The sequence below is a fragment of the Trichechus manatus genome, unplaced genomic scaffold, assembly GCF_000243295.1.
Source record: "Trichechus manatus latirostris isolate Lorelei unplaced genomic scaffold, TriManLat1.0 scaffold00120, whole genome shotgun sequence".
Taxonomy (NCBI): domain Eukaryota; kingdom Metazoa; phylum Chordata; class Mammalia; order Sirenia; family Trichechidae; genus Trichechus; species Trichechus manatus.
This window is the reverse complement of record NW_004444056.1, coordinates 1886533-1912853: the sequence shown is the minus strand read 5'-3', so window position 1 is coordinate 1912853 and position 26321 is coordinate 1886533. Positions and strand designations below refer to the sequence as shown.

General features: G+C 37.8%; 2 protein-coding genes across 3 annotated transcripts in view; one reads left to right on the top strand and one right to left on the bottom strand.

Annotated features, from left to right (window-relative positions):
* CENPP (centromere protein P) overlaps nt 1-26321 on the bottom strand; it is a 391733-nt gene that overhangs the window by 149474 nt on the left and 215938 nt on the right. The window lies entirely within an intron of this gene.
* ASPN (asporin) overlaps nt 1-26321 on the top strand; it is a 34451-nt gene that overhangs the window by 1867 nt on the left and 6263 nt on the right. Inside the window, exons 2-5 of the mRNA XM_004384221.2 lie at nt 6669-6943; nt 12661-12773; nt 17234-17447; nt 20460-20570. Coding sequence (XP_004384278.1) covers nt 6694-6943; nt 12661-12773; nt 17234-17447; nt 20460-20570 — 688 coding nt within the window. The 5' untranslated portion in view covers nt 6669-6693. The remainder of the gene's footprint in view (nt 1-6668; nt 6944-12660; nt 12774-17233; nt 17448-20459; nt 20571-26321) is intronic.

Here is a 26321-nt window from a genome sequence, read left to right as displayed (position 1 = left end):
GTGACTTATTTACCTAAAATAGTGTCTGAGAAGAAATACCTTTTACTTAGACAAATTTTTCATTCTAAGGTCTGCAGACCAGTTAAGTGGAAAATACGAAGCTTAAGCAAATTCAGAAAGACACCTATTAGCTATATTTCTAATTCTATTCTGAACTCTTCATGAGAACTTGCCAAACCTTTTAGCCTAGTCTTTTTCAGAGTAAAGGTCAGTTTAATGTCTGGAAATAACTGCAAGGTTGAAAGTAATTTTCAGAGGAGGCTGTGTAATACAGTTGAAAGCTTAACAGAGGAGAAGTGAGAAAGCCTGGCTTTGATACAGTTGAAAGCTTAACAGAGGAGAAGTGAGAAAGCCTGGCTTTGATACAGTTGAAAGCTTAACAGAGGAGAAGTGAGAAAGCCTGGCTTTGATACAGTTGAAAGCTTAACAGAGGAGAAGTGAGAAAGCCTGGCTTTGATTCCATCACCTCTAGTAAGTGACTTAAGCTCTATGCCTCAGTTTCTTCCGCTGTAAAAAGAAGGCACTAGTCAGGAAAGTCTGGAAGGTCTCTCCCAGCTCTAAAGTGCAAAAAGGTATTAATAACAGCAGTAGCATTGAAATGCTGTTCCAGATATCATTTTGATTAAGACAAACTTGAAACCAAAGTCCAAAACTTTCCATGAGCAGAAGAGACTGGGAAAATGTCTAAATCAGGGAATACTGAGTCTTCCTGAGAACAAGACAGAAATATTTTTAAAGGCTTTAAAAATGGTACAATCTAAATGCTGCCAAAAATAATAAAAGAGTTTGAACCATATTTATAAACCCACAATTTAAAACTAAGACAAACAACCAAAAGTCACATAATTTTAAATAAAAATAACATTCTCTATATTCTTTTTGAAAAATAGGAAAAAACTGTTATACAGTATGCCTTCCTGGATGGACATTTCACAATTTTTTCTATTGGTAAAAAAAATTGCTCAGCTAGAATAGGGGACTGGTCTGGGATCTATAATCACTTGTATTTTATCAAGGCTATGGGAGAGACCCAGCAATACCAGATGAAGAGTGTAAATAGTGGATTCCTTATGGAATCAAGGTTGGCTTGACTTTTTTTCCCCCACAAGTAACCTGGGTAAGAGAATGCAAAAAGATTAATTTTATATGGCTAACAGAGGACAAAATAGTACAGAGAGAAGAATGTGCCAGAAGGCATTTTTTTAATCTCAATCTAAAAAATTTTCTAAAAACTAAAGACGAACAGTGGAACAGAATGCCTCTTGAGGTGGTGCACTTCCTATGAGTCTTTTCATTGCAGTTATTCCAGCAGAGAGTGGAAACGCTATCTGGTCCAGAATGTTCTGGAAGAACCTCCAACATTGGGAGGGAGTTTCAACTAGATGACATTCCCTGCTACCATAGGTCTCCATCTCCCACTTAGGAGGGAAGGGTCCAACTAATGTATTATACATGGCTACCTCTATCAATCAGCAATTGCAATGCTTCCTAACTCTAACTACTGCAGATAATGGTACTGCCTAAAACTAGCAGGCAAAGTCAATTTCATCTTTTCATTTTACGCTAGTTTTGATTAAAGTCAGAAAGGGTCTCATGTAACTTATAAGTCTAAGAAAGAAGAGAAAAAGAAGGAAGGACCCCGGCTGGTGCTTCTTCTAACCCCACATGTGCGCTGGTTACCAACAATGAGGGAGGGAATGTGGAAGAGAAACAAGACCTGCCAATATTTTGCTTTTGTTCCTCTTCTTTACCCTGTGAGCATGGCCTTCTTTTTGTCATCTCAGCTCCCAACTCTGCTCCTCAGCATCCAACCTCAATCCCAGTCTGGTCTTTCCACATCTCTCATTCCACATCTGTCACTCCTGACCCTGTTCCTCATCCCTAACTCCCACCCCAGACCCATGTATCCAACACTAGGGGTTCTCTCTTTAGGTCACAGGTACAGCACACACTCTAGCATGAAGCTGAAAGCACCTAGGAAACCAGTATGTGGTATGTAGAAGAAGAGAAGGTGATTCCTCACTCCAGGAGTCAGGACACAAGTGAAACCAGGATGTGGTCTTGGCACTCCACTTTTCCTCTTATTATACATATTTTTTAAGTTCCGTAGTTTTATTAGTTCTATATTTCTGGTATATTATGTGTTAAAAACATTTTTCTAGTATAGACTGGGAAGCTAAAGCCTATATATCTCAGTTTCTTTGAAAACACTTTTAATAAACTAAACCAACAAATGAATTCAAAAATAATCTTTTATTAAAATCTTCATGTCTCATAGACCAGAGTAAACGGGGTTGTTGTTAGTTGCTGTTGAGTCGGTTCTGACTCATAGTGACCCTATGTACGATAGAACGAAACATTGCCCGGTCCTGTGCCATCCTCACGATTATTGCTATGTTTGAGGCCATTGTTGCAGCCACTGTATCAAGTCATCTCATTGAGGGTCTTCCTCTTTTTCACTGACACGCTACTTTACCAAGCATGATGTCCTTCTCCAGGGACTGGTACCTCCTGATAACATGTCCGAAGTACATGAGACAAAGTCTTGCCATCCTTGTTTCTAAGGAGCATTCTGGCTGTACTTCTTCCAAGACAGATTTGTTCATTTTTCTGGCAGTCTATAGTATATTCAATATTCTTCGCCAACACTATAATTTAAATGTATCAATTCTTCTCTCGTCTTCCTTATTCATTGTCCAGCTTTGGGATTAGACTTCAAGAAAATAAGTTACTTCTCTGTGGAACCCAAATCAACTTCACATATAGGATTTGTTTGACTTGGGGGTAGGGGTGGGAGATAGGTCAGTATAGTGTGTGTGGGAATCCTTTAATTGTATCTACTAACTGTAATATCAATCTAATGTACAGAAGTGGTAGGAAAAGATAAAAATATAATTAGGAACTAAGCAAAACAAATTTTGTTGGCAGACTGATACTTAAAAGATTTCCAAAGCATCACAATAATTAAAAAATTTTGCATCAGAGACAGGAAAAAATATCCTTCACTCACAATCCCACTCTTCTTCTTATTAGGTTTATACATTCTATTTCAATTTTTTTCACATAAATGTATACTTTTATAGACACCTTTATGTTTATTGCTCTCAAATAGTAAACCGAGGGTTATGAGTAGCAGCAGATATATAGAGAATAATTTTTACTTTAAAAAATCTGGGGATCACACATGTAGAGATTCTTTCAAGTTATTTGAGGTCCCAGCAGTGAGTCACAAAGCACGTTACTCGAGAGTAGTCTACCCCGTCTACCTGCACTTTGGTTCTATTTACTAATCTACGCATTTACTTTTTTTAGTTGTTCTACTAATGTACCTGACATTCAAGTACTAACTTTTACAACAATTCCATACTTATTTGGAAATGGTTAGTTTTTTGGTTTTTTTTGAGTAGGGAAGTGTGGAAGAGAAGTGGGTAAGTAGAGAACTCACTTTTGACAGCACCAACAAGTGTTCTACTTCGCTGATTCAGCATTCTAACACTGCTTGGTACACAGTAGGTACTTCATAAATGCCCACTGAATGACTCCAGCAACCTCAAACAAAGCTGAGAGACAGGGCCCCAATGTCATTTCTAATTCAACAGGTTCTCCTTGACAAGGTCAGAGAAGGCAGAGCCAGACAAGGTCAAGAGCAGTTGTGGACTTAGAAGGTAGAGCTAAATGTAAAAAGAACTCTAAAGAAAAAACTGGCATCAGGGTCAAGCTTTGATTTAGATAAAAATCAAGAGTTGAATTACCTAGGGAATGAGTATTTTGGAGGCCAATGGTTCAGGCAAAACTAGGAACCAAGCATTAAGGATCAGAAACCACACAGAAGCCTGAGATCAGGAATCAGTAAACAATGGATCAAAGGCAGGCAGCCAAAAAACAGAAATAATGTTCCAGAGACAAAAGTGATATTGAAAATGAAGCCTAGTCTACCTTAACCCAGAGTATTTTACAGCTGCAAAAGAAGATTATACCAGGATTTCCAGGCTCCTCATTTGTAGATTACCCAAGTAGGGTGGGACAGACAGCGCTAACCAGACTGGCTGGCTCAGAGACTGTATGCTCTAAGGCAGTCACCCTCAAGTGGCAGGTTCTCACTCAGGCTGTCTAATACAATACAGTCACTGCCCCTGTATTGCCACTATAACCTTTCACTCTCTGTACTATACATTTATAGACTGGTCAGATAGGAAGAAGTGACAGAGTATGCATGTGAAGCTGCTAGATTTCTGGATAAAGAACTGAGTCCTCCAGTGTGGTGTAGTAGGAGAAAGCACAAGCAGGGAGCTGGGATATATGAGTCCAGATTCTGTTTCTATTACAATTTGGTTATGTAACCTTGGTGAAGTCACTTAAGCTCCTTGTGCCTCACTTTCCTATTATTTAATGTGAGGGACTAGTTTAGAATAAATTCTGAATTTACACTTTCAGAAGTTAGTGTAGAGATGAGAGGCTAGGGCAGGTTTTGAAATGGGATTCAGTATGTGATTATTCAAATACATAAAGCTTCTGCCATTCTAAGATGCCTCATGTCATCTCTTCTTCCCAAGCACAGTCAAGTGTGGGGTTACTGAAGACAGTACCCTCAAAATAGAGCCTTTGAGCCTTTCAGCTACCCTTTGAGCAAAATGTTAATGTTACCGTTTAGATTTCTGGAACTTGTAAAGAATTAAATTTGATTATCAGGTCACTAGCTGATGACAGTAAAAGAGCCCTGGTGGCACAATAGTTAAGCACTTGGCTGCGTACCCAAAGGACAGCAGTTTGAACCCATCGGCCAATCAGAGGAAGAAAGGCATGGTGGTCTGTTTCTATAAAGATTACAACCTTGGAAACCCTAGGGGGCAGTTCTACTCTGTCCTACAGGGTTGCTATGAGTTGGAATTGACTTAATGGCACACAACAACAACAACTAATGACAGGAGGATTTTCTGACTTTTCTCTGGTGATTAAAGAGATATTCCACATATAAATGAATGTTTTAATTAACTAAATTAATTCACGCTTATTCTTAAGTTGAGGAAAAAGCTAAGCCTATGGAGAAATATTAAAGCTGATCAGTGGACTTGGGGAACTGTAGCCAGCTGAGATGATTCGAGGATTTGGGGGGCTAAGTCTTCCTGTGGCTTGACCAACTCTGAACTGATTTTGAAAGTCTTTCACAAGTTAAGTTACTGACTGGTCCTCAGGCCATGGTTGAGTAGATGTGGTCTACGGGACGTGGGTGTGCGCCTGTACCGTGGGGGCAGTGTGGGTGTCACCTTCTGCCAGTACTAAGCCTCATCAATGGGCATCTGTGTGTAAAGACACTGCATGACCCAAAGGGAAGACTGGGGTAAATCTGTTTTGGATGATTTCATGATGTTTTTAAATTTCTGAAAATTTCTAATAATGTACAAGCTTCACAGGTGATAGTTTAGACACTATGATATGTAACACACCTGTGGGAATGTCAGCCATTGGGATGGTAATGAATCTGTGCTTAAACCAAAAGAAGAAGAAGAAAAAAAAAAAACCGTTGCCGTCGAGTCAATTCTGACTCATAGTGACCTGCAGGACAGTAGAACTGCCCCATAGGGTTTCCAAGGAGCAGCTGGTGGATTCGAACTGCTGACCTTTGGTTAGCAGCCATAGCTCTTAACTACTGCACTACCAGGGCTCTAATCTGTGCTTAGAAGGGTCTAATTTGTACATTTCAGTTTTGTGCGTGCTTTTAAAAATACAACTGAAAACAACCACCACTTCCCACCCCCCGTCCCCAGCAAACAAAACAAAAAACAGAACCAAGTGGCAAGATGAGTAAGAAAGAACAGTACAGACATCAGATGCTTTGGATCAGGTATTAGACAATGGAACAGATTAGAAACAAAAAAATACAAACGACATTATGGAAAAAGTGACCAACTCTGACAGTGAGGTCGGGGAGGGTGGTAGGAGAGAAAGATCAGTTAAAGACAACTTCCAGATGTGTACTAAGGAGACAGTGAGGATTTTACTCAATGGAAGGATTTGGGGAATACAGTCAGGTTTAATCATCTAATTTTTACAAAATATTTATTAGTTTTCTAATTATAAAAGTAATACTTTCTCATTATTAAAATTAAAGAAAAAACCCTCAGAAACCTACAGATTATCATTAATTAGGTATATTCATTTCCAGTGTTACTTACTTATTTATTTTTGGTGTTTTTAAGTATACCATGTGTGGATTTTTATATTTGCTATTTTTATTTCACAAAATATAATACTTCCTATTTTTAAACATCTCTACCAACATTTTGTGGGTTCCAAAATATTTTGTAGACTATATTGTTTTATTTTACTATTCCCTTTTAACCATTAGAATTATCTTTGATGTTTTAATTATTAGAATTGTCGTTAAATTTTTTATTATATATAATTCTGTGATGAACATCTTTTTGCAAATTAGAATTATTTCCTGAGACTAGATTCCAAAAAGTAGAATCATTGGGTAAAAAATAAGAATTTTTTAAAGCTCTCGATATATATTGCTGAATTGCTTTCCAAAAAGTTTTTAAAATTTATTCTCATACTTGCATTAGATAAGAATGCCATCTCATTGTACTCTTACCAGCTCTTAGTAATGTATAGATGCAGGCATTATATTTGTTTATATTTTAACTTACTATTCAATGTCTATTTAGTCCTAGATTGGTCCTCTAAGACAACATGAAGGAATATGTGCTCCTACTGTTCTTGGCTTTGTGCTCTGCCAAACATGTCTTTAGCCCTTCATATATGACTTTAAAGAATATGATGCTGAAGGATATGGAAGATTCAGATGATGATGACAATGACAATGATAACTCTCTTTTTCCAACAAGAGAACCAGTTAACCCCTTTTTTCCATTTGATTTGTTTCCAACATGTCCCTTTGGATGTCAGTGCTACTCGAGAGTTGTTCACTGCTCTGATCTAGGTAAGAATATAAATCAACTTTGCTTTGAAGAGTAATGTTATTCTGACAAAATTAAAAAGATGGGAAAAGTCCTCACTGAAATTTCAAAAATTATCTTATTGATTGTAAAAGACTTTTTCATTTAGATTTTTAGGTGGAAAGTATAGCAAAACCCAAAGTATGTCCAAACTTATTTTAAAAATCCAGAAAATCAGTGGACAAGAATGGAAATTTTACATACAGGACATTTTCTGCTCATCCTGAATTGAGTTAAAGAGCTTCAGGTCAATTTCCTTGAGAGAGAATGGCCATCCCTGTGTTTCAGCTCAGGGTGGGAGCAGGTGGAGAATGTACTTTCTAGTAAAATTCTACTGTAACAAAATAAGTTGCTTGCCCCAAACAATGAAATGAGTCACAGAGAGTTTGTGAAATCTCTAATCTAGAAATGTTAACGATAATGCTCTATTTTGTTTTGAATGATTTAGGCTTAGAACTGCCAAGGAGAGAAGTGGCTAAACTTAATCACTTCCTAAAGTCTCTTCAAAATTTATAATTCTCTGCTTTGTAGGTTTACTCCTATAGGAGTAAACAATAGGGTCACCTATTGTTTTGAAAACTGAGTATTTCATTTCATTTTTTAAATAAATCCAATGAAGAAACAGGCAAACAGAACAATGCTCTCCTCAGGGAGGGGACTGCATGGGAATGCACATTGGTAATGACTGCACTCGCCTGTTTTCAAAAAGGGAAGGCTGAGACATATTTGCTGTGGGAAGACAACATCTGGTAAATACAACGCCCATTCTGGGTGCTGATTACATCTCAGCGGTACTTCATGCATCCATACGTGCAGAAGATGTCTCTGAAAGCTTTAGGACTAGATTTCTTCTGCCACAGCATTTGTGGCAAGTCAGAAGCTTGCTACACTCAAGAGACTTCAATGAAATTGCGCAGTTATTTGAGAAAATAAGTAAGGTGAACAAAAAGCATTTAGAAAAGGAGTAGGTTATTACAAGCTAGAATCACTGGCAAAGTCTTAAAGGAATAGATGGGATAAAAATATATCTATCTGTTTTTGCACAGTTAGATATAAACAAGGTTGGTTCTGGGTAAGACTGTAAAAGGAGCTTTTTATCTTTAGTATAAACCACTCCCATGTGCTGGCCTTCCTAATTTCTTGTTCATAGCCACTGGAGGACACACTGCACAGCACTGCTCCAGTACACAACTGTCATCCAAGAAATGAGGAAAACCAAACTGCCTAGTGACAGCTTGTGGAAAAGTACTTTGGTTACACAGTCTTCTGAATATTTAGCTTTGACAAATACCTACTAAATTAAATTCACCTAAGAATATCTGTGATATCAGTATGACACATACATTTAAAATGACACATCAGCAGCAGCAATGACCACTGATGATAAAAACAAAAATTTTACAAGGATCTGGACACTTCTCACCCGTTCTCCTTCAGGAAATGAGACTTTTTCCAGAGCTTCAATTTTTAATGAGGGATAGGGTGGGAGCAAGTTTGCCAAAATCAACAGCAGATTCCTTTCTGAAGAATCCCCGTTTCCCACAAGAACTTCCACTTCATTTTCCAAAACCAATATAATCTCCTATGCTCGTAAGGATGGCAAAACTAATCTATTCTAAAAAACAAACAAAACTGCCCCTCCACCTTGCTAACTATCAAGTTATCCTCTTTTTCCTCTTTCTACCTATGATTAAATTTCTACAAGGTGTCAATTTTAAAGAACATATGGCTGTAAAGTAGAATGTTGACATTAAAAATATTTAGTTGTTGAATTCTTCAACCTGGGACTATTAAATATACCAAGACATAGCTACTTCAGAAGTAAGGATGGCCCCACCAAAAGTATAACTAATGTCTGCAACTCACTTTAAAATAGATAAAAAACAAGATGAGTTGATGGACAGACAGTTAAGTGTTAATATATAAAATGTTGATGGTAGAAAGTAGGTAGTAGAAATGTGAGTCTTCACTGTAAAACTCTTTAAACTTTCTGTATGTTTGAACATTTTCAAAATAACATGTTAAGAGGAAAAAAGAAGGCTCTATGCTCACCAAGCCTAACTTTGTGTGGCATGTCTGACAATAAGTAGAAGGTGGGTATGTTCAGTCCAAAGACTGGCCACCCAGGTAAAGCAAGAAAAATAAGGAAGAAATATACCATATATAGCTCCTGATAATTTTCTGCTGATTTTTTTTTTTAATCCAAGAGGAGAAAAAAAAAACACATTTAAATCTTTTAATCATTTAATTAATATTTATTGAGGACTTACACAAAGAGAAAGTATGCAGCTGTACCTCATTCTGAGATGACAGAAAAGAAAACTATTATCGTACCAGCAAAGAGGGACGGTGACTAAAAGGTAGGCCCAAATAACCTTAAACTATGGTGCATGGCTGGAAAATAGTTGTGAGCCAAGCCACTTCACCTTTACACTGATGATGTGGATGATTAGAAATAGATGTTAATGAAGAGTTACAAATGAATAAGTTTTTGTAGATCCAATAATTTATACCTAATTAGAGAAGCTCACTACTGAAAGGAAGCGGGTAACAAAATTTTTGATACTGCACACGAAAATAATCTAATTTACCTATTTTCTACCCACTTGTTCCAATTTGGCACTACAACAGCCTGAAACTTTGAAAAGAACATTGCTATTCCTCAGACAAAAGTGACTCACCAGAAGCTACGCTTAGCTGTCAGTAACCTCTTCATGGTGACACTGGCAGCCCTCATTTACCTCCATTTAATTTCATCTTAGGAGCCCTGCTGGCGCAACATTTAAGCGCTCGGCTGCTAATTTTAGGGTTGGTAGTTCGAACCCACCCAGCGGCTCCAGGGGAGAAAGACTGGGCGATCTGCTCTAGTAAAGGTTACAGCCCAGAAAACCCTATGAGGTAGTTCTACTCTGTTACTGGAGTTACTGTCCTAGTTATCTAGTGCTGCTATAATGGAAATACCAGAAGTGGACAGCTTTAATAAACAAAAATTTATTTTCTCATAGTTTAGGGGGCTAGAAGTCTGAAATCAGGGTGCCGGCTCTCAGAGAAGGCTTTCTCTGTTGACTCTGGAGGAAGATTCTTGTCTCTTCTGAGCTTTGGCTCCTGGGTGATCTTCATGTAGCTTGGCATATCTCTTCCCCAGTCTCTGCTTGCTAGCTTGCTTTTAATTTTTTTTTTAATCTCAAAGGACATTGACTCAAGATATACCCTACACTAATCCTGTATCATTAACATAACAAAGACGACCCATTCCAAATGGTATTATAATCACAGACAGGGAGGTTAGGATTTACAACATATATTTTGGGGGGACACAGTTCAATCCATAACATTCCACATTTTGGCCCCCCAAATTCATGTCTTCCCAACATGCAAAACACATTCATTTCATCACCTCAACCCAAAAGTCTTAAATAACTCCAAGTCCAAAATCTAATCTTCTGAATAATCAAATCAAATATGGATGAGACATTAGGCATATTCTATCCTGGGGTAAAATGCCTCTTTATCTGTGAACTTGTGAAATCCAGACTACAAGTTTTCTGTTTCCAAAGTGCAGTGTGGAACAGGCACAAGGTAGACATTTCCATTACAAATGGGAGAAATTGGAGGGAAAGAAGAGATAATGGCCACCAAGCAAGTCCAAACACAGCAGAACACATTACATTAGCTCTCAAGGCTTGAAAATAATCCTCTGTTCTCTGAGACCATCTAGGCAATGACCCTGCGGTCCAGACTCTGGGTGTTGGCCACACTTTCTGGATTCTGGGTGGAAGCCCCTCGGCCCTGGGCTTCAGCTCCACCTTCCAGGCCCACTGGGACGGCAACTCTGCTTCCTTGGCTTTGGGCAGCTCCATTCTACCAGTCCATCTGAATGGCGATTCTAGCCCCTCAACCCCAGCAGGCCCCATTCTTCTGCCCGTTGGGCATGGCAGCCTCACCCCCTCAGCTCTGGGCAGCGGCCCCATGCTCTTGACCAAACTGAATGGCAACTCCACACTCCAGAACCAAGCTGGTGAAGATCTGACTCTTTGAAACCTACGAGGCTGTGGCTTTATCCATTGAGACCCTGGAGGCCCCAGGCAGCTCTGCTTCCTGTGTTCCTTCCAACAGTTCTGCTGTTCTCCCAGCTGCTCCAGGGATGGTTCTTTTCTTTTCTTTTCTTGGAAGACAACAGATGTAGCTCCTTTGGCCTGTTTCCTGCCTGAGGAATTCCAAGACGTAGACAGCTTCGTCTCCTTTCTTTCTTTCTTTCTCTGTCCCCTTCAGTCTAAGCTGATGGTTTTCTGCTGTGGTAGTTGGTTAGATACATCAGTCACAGGCTTAATCTCTTCAACAAAAGATTGTGTAGCCACATCTTTGGTGAAAATTCTAGGGCACATGTCCTTAGTTTGTACAAGAGAATTTTCCAAATCTTTAAGTTTTCATTTCATTTTTCACAGTTCATTTTTAAGTCCATCGCTTTCCTCTCGCCTTTTACTACAAGCAGCAAGGAGAAACCACGTGGCCCCTTTAAGATCTTACATAGAAATCTCCTCAGCCAGATATCCAAGATCATCACTTACAAGTTCTACGTTACACCAAACATTTGAACATAATTCAGACAAGTTCTTTGCCACTGCATAAAAAGTATCAGCCTTCTTCCATTGTCCAATCACATGTTCATCATTTTCTTTTAAAGCCTCACCAGAAGCACATTTAACATCCACATGTCTAGCAACATTCTGTTGCTGGTGCCATATGTATTCTCTAAGACGACAGAGACTTTCTCTATAGCTCTCCTCACTTCCTTCTTAGCCCTCACCAGAATTGCCTTTGACTTCCATAATTCTGTCAAAAGTCTCTTCAAGGAAATCTAGGTTTTTACTATCAGGCACCTTAAAACTCTTCCAGCCTCTATTCATTACCCAATTCCAAAACCGCTTCTACATTTTAGGTATCTGTTAGAGCAGCACTCCACTTTTCCAGTACCAATTTCTGTCTTAGTTATCTAGTGCTGCTATAAGAGGAATACCACAAATGGGTGGCTTCAACAAACAGAAATTTATTTTCTCACAGTTTAGGAGGCTAGAAGTCTGAAATCAGGGTGCTGGCTCTAGGGGAAGCCTTTCTATCCCTGTTGGCTCTGGAGTAAGGTCCATGTCTCTTCTGAGCTTCGGCTCCTGGGTGATCTTCATGTGGCTTGGCATCTCTCTTCCCTGGTCTCTGCTTGCTAGCTTGCTTTTAATGTCTTTTATATCTCAAAAGAGATTGACTCAAGATATGCCCTACACTAATCCTGTCTCATTAACATAACAAAGAACACAATCCCAAATGGGATTATAACCACAGGTACAGAGGTTAGGATTTACAACACATATTTTTGGGGGACATAGTTCAAAACTTCCAACAGTTGCTGTGAGTCAAAAATCGACTCAATGGCACCTAACAGCAACAACAATTTTACCTTGGAACAGATGAACAGTGACAGCTCGACCAAGCTAGACATATGAGCAGATGGCTCATCCTTGTAAAAACAATTAGGTTACTTGAAAAGGTCTTTAGGCCTTTCCAAAAAGAATGTTTTTGTCATCAGTTGCAATGGTTAAGTCTTCTGTTACTTAATGATAACCATGGGTAAAAAAATATATATTTTTTAACCATATTAATTTCATTTTTAGCATAATTTTCCATTATATGATGTTTGTTTATTTCTCAGGTTTGAACTCAGTCCCAAGCAACATTCCATTTGATACTCGAATGTTAGACCTTCAAAACAATAAAATCAAGGAAATAAAAGAAAATGATTTTAAAGGACTCATTTCACTTTATGTAAGAATATTATGTTCTTATTTTCAATATCTAAGTGAATAATCTATATCACTGCTGAATTGATTAATTGTATTGTGTTAGTGTAAACAAGCCTTACTCTTCTGTGTGTGAAGAATGAGAAAATTCCTGTTATTCAACAGTGTTCTAGTTAATGAAAAATTATAGATTTAATTCAACTGATGTTTGTCAAACAATAGCTAGGTAAAAGGCAGTGGGCTAAGAGTTTAAGTAAATGGTCCTTAAATGAGCTTACAATCTACTCAAGTAATAACAGTCACTATACATTATAATGAATAAGAAAAAAAAATTATTTACAGGAACTCATTGGCATAGAAGGAGCCCTGGTGGTACTTGGCTGCTAACTGAAAGGCTGGCAGTTCAAACCCACTGGCAGCTCCATGGGAGAAAAGACCTGGTGATCTGCTCCCAGAAAGATTACAACCTAGACAACTCTATGGGGCAGTTCTATTCTGTCACACTGGGTCACTATGAATAAACATTGACTGACTTGACGGCACCTCACAACAACACAATATTAGCATAGAGTGTAAGAAAATCTTTACCTGAACTCACTGCCTTATCTTAGGACATAACAAATCTCTAACAGCAGCACATGGAATATATCTAATTGACTAATATACATTTGTATGGTTTTCTTTCTGGGCCTTCAGAGATGTAAGGGCATTTTCTTCCTTACTATCTTTATGAAGATCATTTTAATTTTCTAAGATGTAAAAGATTCTCAACGATTTCTCTATTTAACATTTGGAGACTTATAAATTTTAGCTAGAAATATTTCTAGTTTAATTTGAAGTTGAGTTTGGAGGAGAGCCTGATTTCACAGTACCAAGCCCTGAAGGTATCATCTTTCCCTTGGGACCTTGCCCTGGCCTTGCTGAATTTCCCTCCTTATTAGGGTGGAGCAGCTTGTTTTTTTGCATTGCGGTGGGTGGTAAGCGAATATGATTCTTCCAGGCCATGTTCCATATTCTCAGGCTGAGTTAGAGAAAGCAAAGAAAAAAAAAAAAAAGCCTGCCATCTCCAGTTAAGTTATAGCACTGAGAGGAGAAGGCAGAAAATATCACAACCATATTAGGCCTGCTCTTGTTCCTGTAACTGAGAGGTGTAATGTTGAGATGCTAGTTCACCCTTGCCTCAAGATCACCATCAGATAAATGCAGTGGACACTTCAACCCTGTGGATACTTCTAAGCAGGGAGGGGAAAGTGACTACTGAGTTCCACTATGCAAACCAGTCCTTGTCTGTTTTCATTGGCTGGATGAGCAGGATATTAATGTTTATTGAGGGCCAACTATGTTCTAGACACTGTGAAGGATGCTCTTCACTTATGTTCTCTAGCTTAATCCTTACAAGTCTGCATGGCAAGGAGCAGAGCCCAGAGCAGGGCCCCGGATGGCCTGCCTGCAAAGGCCATGTTCTTTCTACTGTACTATCATGTACCTGGTGCTCTCTGGGATCTTCCTCACTTCTTCTCTTTCAAATGTATATTCAGACTGCTCTTATTTGTTAAGCCTCCACACATAATACAGCTTTGACATTAAAAAAAATAAAAAGAGCAACTGGAAGAGCATATATTTGTTTCATAACTGAGGCATCACTTAAATATTAAGACAATCAGCAATAACACAATGTATTCCACTGAAGATCCATCCAGTACACTCCACTAACCTCAGAGCAAAGAAACTTCTGGAGAATGGCTTTTCCATTCTTCTACCATCATAGGTTGGAAATATAGCCTACGAATACTTCAACCACCTCCTCAATTCATATCCAGCATGTACAATCACAAGAATAATAACTAATGGCATATTTAATACAGAAGCATAAAATGTTTTAAATTTGTCATATAATCACTTCATTAAAGTATTAGGAGTATTTCAGGGACTTAGTCCACAGGTATTCTCACTATTCACTGAGAAATGAGAATCTAAAAGGTGTTAGGAGCTGTCTTAGGCCGCCTAGATTGTGCTTAAGAGTGAATATTTTGGAGTCAGGCAGACCTGGCCTCAAATCTTGGCTCTACCAAATATATGACACTGGGAAAGTGGCTTAATCTCCCTAAGCCTTAACTTCTACAGCTGTAAAAGGAGTATAATATTAGTATCTATATACATAGAGTGGTTATTAAAATTAAATGAGCTAATACATAAGGTTCCCAATACATATCAGGCAAGCACTCAGCTGTTAACTATTATTACCACCAACTTAGTGTTAGCCAAATGAATCACAACATACTAATTTAGAGCACCTTTTAAAACATATACTTTGTACTTGAATTGCGTTCACCTTTTGTCACTTTCAAAACATTTATTTAGTTATAATATCACCATATGTGGTACCTGTCTTGAAAGGGAATTATATGTTTTTTAGATAGTCTATAAATTCTATTATGTTTTAGCTGCTTGTATGACATTCTGGTTCTTAAAAAATGGACAATACAGTATTAGAGAGTGAGACAGATCATTCAAAAAACATACACACAAACAGACATTTGCAGTTTTTTTCTAACCTATTATTATAGCCACATTCATTATGAAGAATTATTGCCCTACTTTTGAAAGGCTATACTTTTCTCATCTTCTGTCTTTACATATAACCACATTTTTTGTCAATGACAAATTTGGAGCTCTGTGACTTCCAGTTTGGGAATTTACATGTAAAAGCCAACACTGAAAGTATAGTTTAACTGGAGACACTCTGCCAAGCCAACACACTAGGGCAACATTTAATAGTGCTAAATAAAAACTCTTCTCCTACTTTGTATTACTTATCCTTCCTTCTATGCAGCTCCAACAACTTCATGTCTTAACCAGAGGAAAAAGAACAAACAAAAAACCACACTCATCATAGCTGGATCTTTACTAAGGCATACATTTACTCTGGGGCTCATGACAGGGAAGCCTGACACAAAGAAAGAACAAAGGATTTAGAGGCAGAGGGCCTGGGATCTGAGAGTTGTAGGGGAACCGAAGCCAAGATACTTCTCTTCATTGTGACTGTTTCCTCATAACTAAAATGATAGTGATAATTTCTGCTATCAAATGAAGTTTCACAACCACCTTTGTGATCCACCAAGTTGTTAAACTCCCTCCCTCCCCTTATTTTTCGGTATAACCAAAGGAAATTAGAATGAACTCTTAACTGACATCATACATTAAGAAAGAAGTATATTTTATCAGGCTTGGTAACATAACATAGTTTTAACTCTTCTCCTAGGTATAACCCTTCTCAGGCGTAATTTTTAACAGTAGTGCTATGTCTGAAAAGAAGGTGAGAAAAGAGAAGCAAAGGGCCTAGAATGAAATAAGTAAACATAATAAAAAGGAAGCTTATTTTAACTGCCAAAGAGTTTGTGTTTCTTCCGTGGGAAAACAACAACTTGAATAATACCAGTAAGGCATATTAAACCATTTTGGAAACAATGGGAAGATTGTTGTAGAAGAGGATTGGGGACAAAATCCATAAAAGAAAGAAATCTAGAGCTGTTCCTTGAAAGAAGTATATGATTTGGATTAGTAAAGAAGTACAAAAAGGTCCTAAAGAATTTTTAGCAACTTGCCATTGTCCTTGGAACAGTTGGAAAATTCTTTCTACAAAATCTGACAATATGAAAAGGGCTGAACTATGTCCATTTTTATAATGAATACAGCTATTAGGGTGACCAACTTGTCCCAGTTTGCCCAGACTTTCCCAATTGTAGTATTGAAATTTCCATGTCCCAAAAATCTCTCAGTTCCAGAAGACTGAGATGGTTGGTCACCCAAAGAGTCACGCACCCTTGAACATATCGTAAAGGACTTAGCTGTAGAGAAAGCAGAGTCCCTATGATAGCAAGCTCATCTACTCTCTGGGGTTATATCCTCTCTAAAGGGTACTTGACACACTGAGAAATAGTGACATAACTGAGGAGGGGTTGAGTCACTCTTCAGGATTCATTACTACCTCACAGGGGTTTGAAAATATGCCAGAATACTGATGAAACTTTCTATGTTTTTTTCCCCCTTACAGGTCTTTATTCTGGGAGAGATGATAAATATTAGTAGGCATGAAAGAAATGAGGATTTAAAAGTAAATAAAATCATGCAAAAATGTATTAAATCTGTAAATAAATTCTGAGATAAGACAGTAAAATTGGTCATTTTTCTGATGGGAAAGATGAGGTTAGAAATGAAGACTTGTCCTACTCAAAGATAAGCTAAATTGAAAAAGATGAGTTTGTATGTAAACCAAAGGCACAGAATAAGTCATTAAATCTTTGCATGCTGTTCCCACTCAGTAGTAAATATAGTTTTAGCTTGGAATGGGTTAGAAAATTATTTATATGGTTGATCAAGCACATGAATGACACAAATTACACTGATTTCCATGATTGATTAATCATTGTTAAATACAGATAAATATAATTCCTGACATTGTTTAACTTTCTATGCTTTATCTAGGGTCTGATTCTGAATAACAACAAGCTAACAAAGATTCACCCAAAAGCCTTTCTAAGCACAAAGAAGCTGCGAAGGCTGTATTTGTCCCACAACCAACTAGGTGAAATACCACTTAATCTTCCGAAGTCGTTAGCAGAACTCAGAATTCATGATAATAAAGTTAAGAAAATACAAAAGGATACATTCAAAGGAATGAATACTTTACATGTTCTGGGTAAGTTTTTCAAATGAATGGGACATCTTGAAATTATAAGCAACGTGAAATGTGAAGAAATTTATCATCATTATTAACAAATAACTGATTATTAACAAATTAACTGATAATTTCCAAAACTGATTTTTTGAATCTAATAATCCTTACCTAGAGTAGCCACTAAAAAATCATTGCAATATCAAACAAAATTTATAGCACTTAAAGAAAATATGACTTTGGTAACACACACACACAGACACATAAGCACACACACACACAAACACACAAACACACACATATATCTCTTTTGAAACACCTAAAATACCTAGTGTGGTTTCTGTTTTCTGACTGGGCCCTACTTGAGAAAATCTATGTTGTTCTTATTTAACATAAAGGTAGTATTTTTAATGGGTTCTATAAACTACTCATTATAATACTTCACTTTGCACATTATAATGACATGTGCAAAGACCTAGAGAAAGAAAACCAAAAGGGAAGAACATGCTTGGCATTTGTCAAGCTGAAAGAACTGAAGAAAAAATTCAAGCCTCGAGTTGGAATAGTGAAGGATTCTATGGGGAAACTACTAAATGATGCAGGAAGCATCAAAAGAAGATGGAAGGAATACACACAGAGTCACTATACCAAAAAGAATTGGTTAATGTTCAGCCATTTCAGGAGGTAGCATATGATCAGGAACCGATGGTATTGAAGGAAGAAGTCCACGATCCACTGAAGACACTGGCAAAAAACAAGCCTCCAGGAATTGAGGGAATACCAACTGAGATGTCTCAACAAATGGATGCAGCGCTGGAGGTGCTCACTCGTCTATGCCAAGAAATTTGGAGGACAGCTACCTGGCCAACCAACTGGAAGAGAGCCATATTTATGCCTATTCCCAAGAAAGGTGATCCAATCGAACGTGGAAATTATTGAACCACATGCAAGTAAAATTTTGCTGAAGATCATTCAAAAGCGGCTGCAGCAGTATATCGACAGGGAACTGCCAGAAACTCAAGACAGATTCAGAAGAGACATGGAAGGGGTATCATTGCTGATGTCAGATGGATCCTGGCTGAAAGCAGAGAATACCAGAAAGATGTTTACCTGTGTTTTATTGACTATGCTAAGGCATTCGACTGTGTGGATTATAATAAATTATGGATAACACTGCGAAGAATGAGAATTCCAGAACACTTAATTGTGCTCATGAGGAACCTGTACATAGATTAAAAGGCAGCTGTTTGAACTGAACAAGGAGATACCGCGTGGTTTAAAGTCAGGAAAGGTGTGCATCAGGATTGTATCCTCTCACCATACTTATTCAATCTGTAGGCTGAGCAAATAATCCGAGAAGCTGGACTATATGAAAAAGAATGCGGCATCAGGATTGGAGGAAGACTCATTAACAACCTGCTTTATGCAAATGACACAACCTTTCTTGCTGAAAACGAAGAAGACTTGAAGCACTTACTGATGAAGATCCAAGACTACAGCCTTCAGTATGGATTACACCTCAACATAAAGAAAACAAAAATTCTCACAACTGGACCAATAAGCAAAATCATGATAAATGGAGAAAAAATTGAAGTTGTCAAGGATTTCATTTTTCTTGGATCCACAATCAACACCCATGGAAGCAGCAGTCAAGAAATCAAAAGATGCTTCGCATTGGGCAAATCTGCTGCAAAAGACCTCTTTAAAGTGTTGAAAAGCAAACATGTCACCTTGAAGACTAAGGTGTGTTTGACCCACGCCATGGTGTTTTCAATCACCTCATATGTATGCAAAAGCTGGACGATCAATAAGGAAGACTGAAAAAGAATTGACAGCTTTGAATTGTGGAGTTGGTGAAGAATATTGAACATATCACGGACTGCCAGAAGAACAAACAAATCTGTCTTGGAAGAAGTACAGCCAGAATACTCCTTAGAAGTGAGGATGGCGAGACTATGTCTCGCATACTATGGACATATTATCAGGAGGGATCACTCCCTGAAGAACGACACTGTGCTTGGTGAAGTAGAGGGTCAGCAAAAAAGAGGAAGACCCTCAACAAGATGGACTGACACAGTGGCTGCAGCAATGGGCTCAAGCATAACAATGATTGTGAGGATGGCACAGGACCGGGCAGGGTTTCATTCTGTTGCACGTAGGGTCGCTATGAGTTGGAACCAACTCGATGGTACCTAACAACAACAACAACATAAATTACTCAAATATAACATACAAAATTAATTCAGATATTATTTGCAATATAGAACTAACTTTTGGTTAGACCTAAGGTTACATCTTTAAGATTATTAATCCAAGAAATTTTTTGTGGTATACCTTAAATCCCACCGTATTTTACTTCTACCACCCATCATATAACCATACCATTTCTCTCACATTATCTATTCAAAATTTCTAAGAAATATTCTCATTCATTTCTTTCATTTATTTTATTCAACCAAAGTGACTGGCATTTACCAAATAGCCTTATTTACTTAAATTTCCTCCGAGTTATATTTCTGTTAATCAAATCACCATTTCCAATTGACTTACAATTTTTTAAAAAGTTGTTGCTGCATGCCGTTGAGTCAATTTCGACTCATAGCAACCCTGTATGACAGAGTAGAACTGCCCCATAAGCTTTCCTTTAGGTACCAAATAAATGAAATGTACACTGGAAAACACGAACATTTTGGATTATAGAAAGAATGATCTTTCTTTTTTTTTCTGATGCAATATTACTATAATGAAGCCTTTATCATGTTCATGGTTGGAGGAGAGTACTAGTAACTTAATGATTTAGTAATTTAAAGGAAAATAGTGAGCCTGTTCTATATTCTAGCTTATGTAATAAGAAGAAGCCTTTTTCTGAGGCTGGCAGAAAGGGGAACAGAGAGAGAGAAGCAGATATACTCAGTGAAAATGAGCCTGAATGATTAAGTGTACATGAATCAGAATTTTCTTGGGATGTGTATCTCTGCATTGTAAGTTTCCTTCATATACAAATATGTATGCTAAATTATGTAATTTCCCCCACAGAAATGAGTGCAAATCCTCTTGATAATAATGGGATAGAACCAGGGGCATTTGAAGGAGTGACAGTGTTCCATATCAGAATTGCAGAAGCAAAACTAACCTCAGTTCCTAAAGGTTTGTATTTACTTATTTAATATAGAATATTTTAAAAAATCATCATCTTTAAATGAACATTAAATGTAATGTTGTAAACTGCAATATATGCATTGCCAAAACTACACTGCAATTAGAAATCCTTCTTACTAGTATATCTAGCCAGTGTAGTATGAAATTGACCATTTTCTCACCGACAAATAAAGTACTTAAACAACAAGAAGAGGCAAGAATTTTTTGTGCTCCAGTATGAACAAATACTAAGAAGAAATGAACTTTTTCTTCCCTTTCTCTTTCCTGACATTTATTCACCTATATTTGTCATTCTGTTAAGTACCTGTTAGAGGTAGACATTTCCATAAAGAAGAAAGCAGAGAAGATGGACGGGGCCAGAGAACCAGCCTCCCAAGCAGAACAGCAGTGGTTAGGTGTGAAGCCTGAAAGGACAGACTAGGGGACAAATGCGGGCTCTGCCAGGAGTGGCATGTCACCTGAGGCAAGGCCCTCTGTACTCCAGCTCCTTCTCAGGGCTGCTGTGAAATCAACGCGCCCATACACAGAGAGGTCTAGAGCAGTGTCTGGCATGTAGTAAGTGCCTGCTCATGACATTATCATTATCAAAATGAAAATTACACTCTCTCATAGCTTCATGTGACCTGAAGCTGGAACTTCAAAGTAAAACGGGTCTTAAGTTTGCTACATGACTATTAGTTTTTGGCCCATTATTTCCAAGTCCCCAGTCTGATGATCACCTGGATAGTATTGCCTTCCTTGGAAGCCATGCTTTCCTTTTCCCTGACAAGGGCTTGAGCTTTCTCTCTCTCTCTGCTTTGATGACCACCTAGATCTCAAATAACCCCGGTGATTAATAAAATTTCATTTTCAAATAGCTCTGTCTTTGAGTATCCACCTGTAATAGCTGCAACTTCACCATAACCTCTTTTCTACTAATCACCCCGTCCAAAAGATTAACAAAAACAAACATAGTAACTTAAAAGACATAGCAAAGGTGAAATTAATAATCAAGTGATGATGTTTCATTTAGGAGAAAAATCATCTGAAGAGTAAGGAGATGATGTTTCTATCTATAATAAAACATTTTAATTCAGAACCCCACAAATAAAAAAAAAACACCTTAATTTAGCTTTGAAGAAGATGGTTGTTTTCCTGCAAGAAACCTACAATGTTTTATTTACCTTTTTATCTTTAGAACAAAAAAGAAACAAACCTTTACTCAATAAGTTAAATAAATAAAATCTGTTGTGTATGGCAGAAGCAGATACAGGGAAAAGGAAAGGACAGAGTGAAGACAGAGACAGACCAGAAGACAAGGACAGGGAGGCAGAGGAAGCCTAAAGTTAGAGGCGGGGCTCAGCATGTCTTCACAAGTCATCACTGTTCTTTGAGGTTCACGTTAGCAGCCTTTTCTATACTGCAAAATATCGTGATTGCTATTTTCTTCAAATTTCATAGTGTATATAAAAACGGGTTTCCTTCTCATGAAGTTCTTGAGATTTTCCTAAGCCTAAAGGAATGTCTTAGGAAATTTACATTGGAATAAAATCTCTCAATTTACATAACTATTCCTTCAAGATCTCTTTGACGTTCACAAGGCAATAAAATTTTTTGTTTTTGTCATTCATTCACAAAAATGTTCAGGTTGACTCCCTAGATGTTAAAATCCAATCAATTTCACTTCTTGTGACTGAATGAAATCATTCAGAGCTCTAAACAGTCCTTACCAGATATAATTTAACATAAGGAGAGTGGAAAAATGTTTACTTCCCATTTGGAAAATTCTACTACATAATGGTGTGCAGGGAAATTTTTTAAAAATTTGAAAAAACCCATTCAAAGATAGAGTAGGAACAGCAATATTTGAGCAAAAGTATGTTAATGTTTGTCGGCAGTCATTGAGCTTCTACTCAAATTAACACCTTTGCTCATTTATCCTATAGAGGCTACACTTTTTTCTTTATTTATCTTCCTTCTTTATGTCTTAGGTGGCATATAAGTCTCCCTCAAGTTCTACACACCCTCTTTCAAGAAGTTTTCCTGACTTCTCAACATGTATAGAGATTTCCCTCTTCCTGACTTTCTAAAACATACTCTAGAATAGGCTGGCATACTGTATATTTTTCTAGTGATTTTTCTATGTATTATGGATTTCCTCAACTCAAATATAAGGTCTTTGAGAACAGAACCTTTGTCTTTTACATATTGGAGGGGGTGTATTGTCATTCCATGAACATAATTAAATTCAACTAATCAGAATTCAAGAAATTAGATCCCTCCCAGTTTAGAAGAATTATTTTTCTGCTCTCTAGTTTATTTATTAAAACTCGAAGTATATTCTAGAATCAACATAAATTCAGCCTGTAAAGAGTATTGATATTCATAAGGATGTCTTAATTACCTTCATCAGTCTTTACCATTAACATAAGAAGAAAATATTTTAGCAAGCGTTGGAATTTTCCAGGTAGCTAACTAGAACATTTGGTTAACAAATAATACTTTGTGGATGGAGCAGAGCTTTCAGGAACTTCATTTGCTGAGGTGGCACAACTCAAAATGAGAAGAAACAGCTGTAACTACCCATTAATAATCGGAACATGGAATGTACTAAGTATGAATCTAGGAAAATTGGGAGTCATCAAGAATGAAACAGACCACATAAAGATCGATATCCTAGGCATTAGTGAGCTGAAAGAGACTGTTACTGGCCATTCTGAATCAGACAATCATACGGTCTACTATGCCAGCAACGACAAACTGAAAAGGAAGGCGTCGCATTTGTCAAAAAGAACATTTCAAGATCTGTCCTGAAGTTCAATGCTGTCAGTGATAGGATAATATCCATTCGCCTACAAGGAAGACCACTTAATACGGCTATTATTCAAATTTATGCAAGAACCACTAATGCCAAACATGAGGAAATTGAAGATTTTTACCAACTTCTGAAGTCTGAAATTGATCAAACATGCAATCAAGCTGCATTGATGATTACTGGTGATTGGAAAGTGAAATGTGGAAACAAAGAAGAAGGACTGGTAGTTGGAAAATATGGCCTTGGTGACAGAAATGATGCAGGAGACTGCACAACAGAATTTTGTAAGATCAATGACTTCTTCATTGCAAATACTTTTTTTCAACAACATAAACAGTGACTATACATGTGGGCCTCACTGGATGGAAAAAAACAGGAATCAAATCGACTACATCTGTGGAAAGAGACGATGGAAAAGCTCAATATCATCTGTCAGAACAAGGCCAGGGGCCGACTGTGGAATAGATGATCAATTGCTCATATGAAAGTTCAAGCTGACACTGAAGAAATTTCAAACAAGTCCGCGCGAGCCAAAGTACAACCTTGAGTATATACTACTTGAATTTAGAGACCAACTCAAGAATGGATTTGACACACTGAACACTAATGACCAAAGACCAGACGAGTTATGGGATGATATCAACGACATCATACACAAAGAAAGCAAAAGGTCATTAAAAAGACAGGAAAGAAAGAACAAAATGGATGTCAGAAGAGACTCTGAAAGTTGCTCTTGAACATAGAGTAGCTAAAGCGAGAGGCAAAAATGATGCAGTAGAAGAGCTGAACAAAAGATTTCAAAGGGCAGCTTGAGAAGTTAAAGTAAAATATAATAAAATGTGCAAAGACCTGGAGTTAGAAAACCAAATGGGAAGAATACGCTTAGCATTTCTCAAGCTGAAAGAACAGAAGAAAAAAATTCAAGCCTAGAGTTGCAATGTTGAAGAATTCTATGGGCAAAATATTGAACAACGCAGGAAGTATCAAAAGCAGATGGAAGGAATAAGCAGAGTCATAGTACCAAAAAGAATTGGTCAACATTCAACCATTTCAAGAGGTCGCATACGATCAAGAACTAATAATGCTACTGAAGGAAGAAGTCCAAGCTGCACTAAAGGCACTGGTGAAAAACAAGGCTCCAGGAATTGACCGAATACCAACTGAGATGTTTCAACAAACAGATGCAGCACTGGAGGTGCTCACTTTTCTATGCCAAAAATCTGGAAGACAGCTGCCTGGCCAACCAACTAGAAGACATCAATATTTGTGCCTATTCCAAAGAAAGGTGATCCAACAGAATGTAGAAATCACTGAATAATATCTTTAATATCACACTCAGGTAAAATTTTGCTGAAGATCATTCAAAAGAGGTTGCAGCAGTACATTGACAGGGAAACTACCAGAAAATCAAGCTGGATTCAGAAGAGGACATCAAACTAGGGATATCACTGCAGATGTCAGACAGATCTTGGCTGAAAGGAGAGAATACCAGAAAGATGTTTACCTGTGTTTTATTGACTATGCTAAGGCATTCAACTGTGTGGATCATAACAAACTATGGATAACATTGTGAAGAATGGGAATTCCAGAACACTTAATTGTGCTCCTGAGGAACCTGTACATAGATCCAGAGGCAGCTGTTCAAACAGAACAAGGAGATGCTGCGTGGTTTAAAGTCAGGAAAGGTGTGCATCAGGGTTGTATCCTTTCACCATACTTATTCAATCTGTATGCTGAGCAAATAATCTGAGAAGCTGGACTATATGAAGAAGAATGTGGCATAAGGATTGGTGGAAGACTCACTGACAACCTGTGATATGCAAATGACACAACCTTGCTTGCTGAAAGTGAAGAGGACTTGAAGCACTTGCCGATGAAGATCAACGACTACAGTCTTCAGTATGGATTGCACCTCAACATAAAGAAAACACAAATCCTCACAAGTACACCAATAAGCAACATCATGATAAACAGAGAAAATGTTGAAGTTGTCAAGGATTTCGTCTTACTTGGATCCACAGTCAACGTCCACGGAAACAGCAGTCAAGAAATCAAACGACATATATCGCATTGGGCAAATCTGCTGCAAAAGACCTCTTTAAAGTGTTGAAAAGCAAAGTTGTCACTTTGAGGGCTAAAGGGCGCCTGACCCAAGCCATGGTATTTTCAATCATCTTGTATGCAAGCAAAAGCTTAACACTGAATAGGGAAGACCAAAAAAGAATTGATGCCTTTGAATTATGGTGTTTGCAAAGAATAATGAATATACCACGGACTGTCAGAAGAACAAACAAATCTGTCTTAGAAGAAATATAGCCAGAGTGCTCTTTGGAAGTGAGGATGGCAAGACTTTGTCTCACATACTTTAGACATGTTGTCAGGAGGGACCAGTCCCTGGAGAAGAACATCATGCTTGGTAAAGTAGAGGGTCAATGAAAAAGAGGAAGACCCTTGACGAGATGGCTGACATAGTGGCTGCAACAATGGGCTCAAACATAGCAACGATTCTAAGGATGGTACAGGACCAGACAGTGTTCCATTCTGTTGTACACAGGGTCGCTATGAGTCGGAACCGACTCGACAGCACCTAACAACAACAACTTTGTATGTAGGACTAATAAAATGAAGCTTGACTGCACTTTCTGATTTGTCTCTTTCATTCCAGCTTCAGCTAATCTGGGAGGACTAGGCACAGGATATGCAATGTACAAGGAAGAGAGAAGGAAGAGGCATTCGTTAAGCACCAACCATGGCCAGGTGGCATCTACAGATGCCTCTCTTAATTTATACAAAAACTACAATCAATTGAAAAGAATAAGCACTGCAATGGATTGACTATATCAAATATATTACAAATCCATTTGCTCATAATAATACTATAAAAATCTTCACAGGTCACCACTGGACAATGCACCCATTCATTACTGTGAACTCTGATAAAGGGA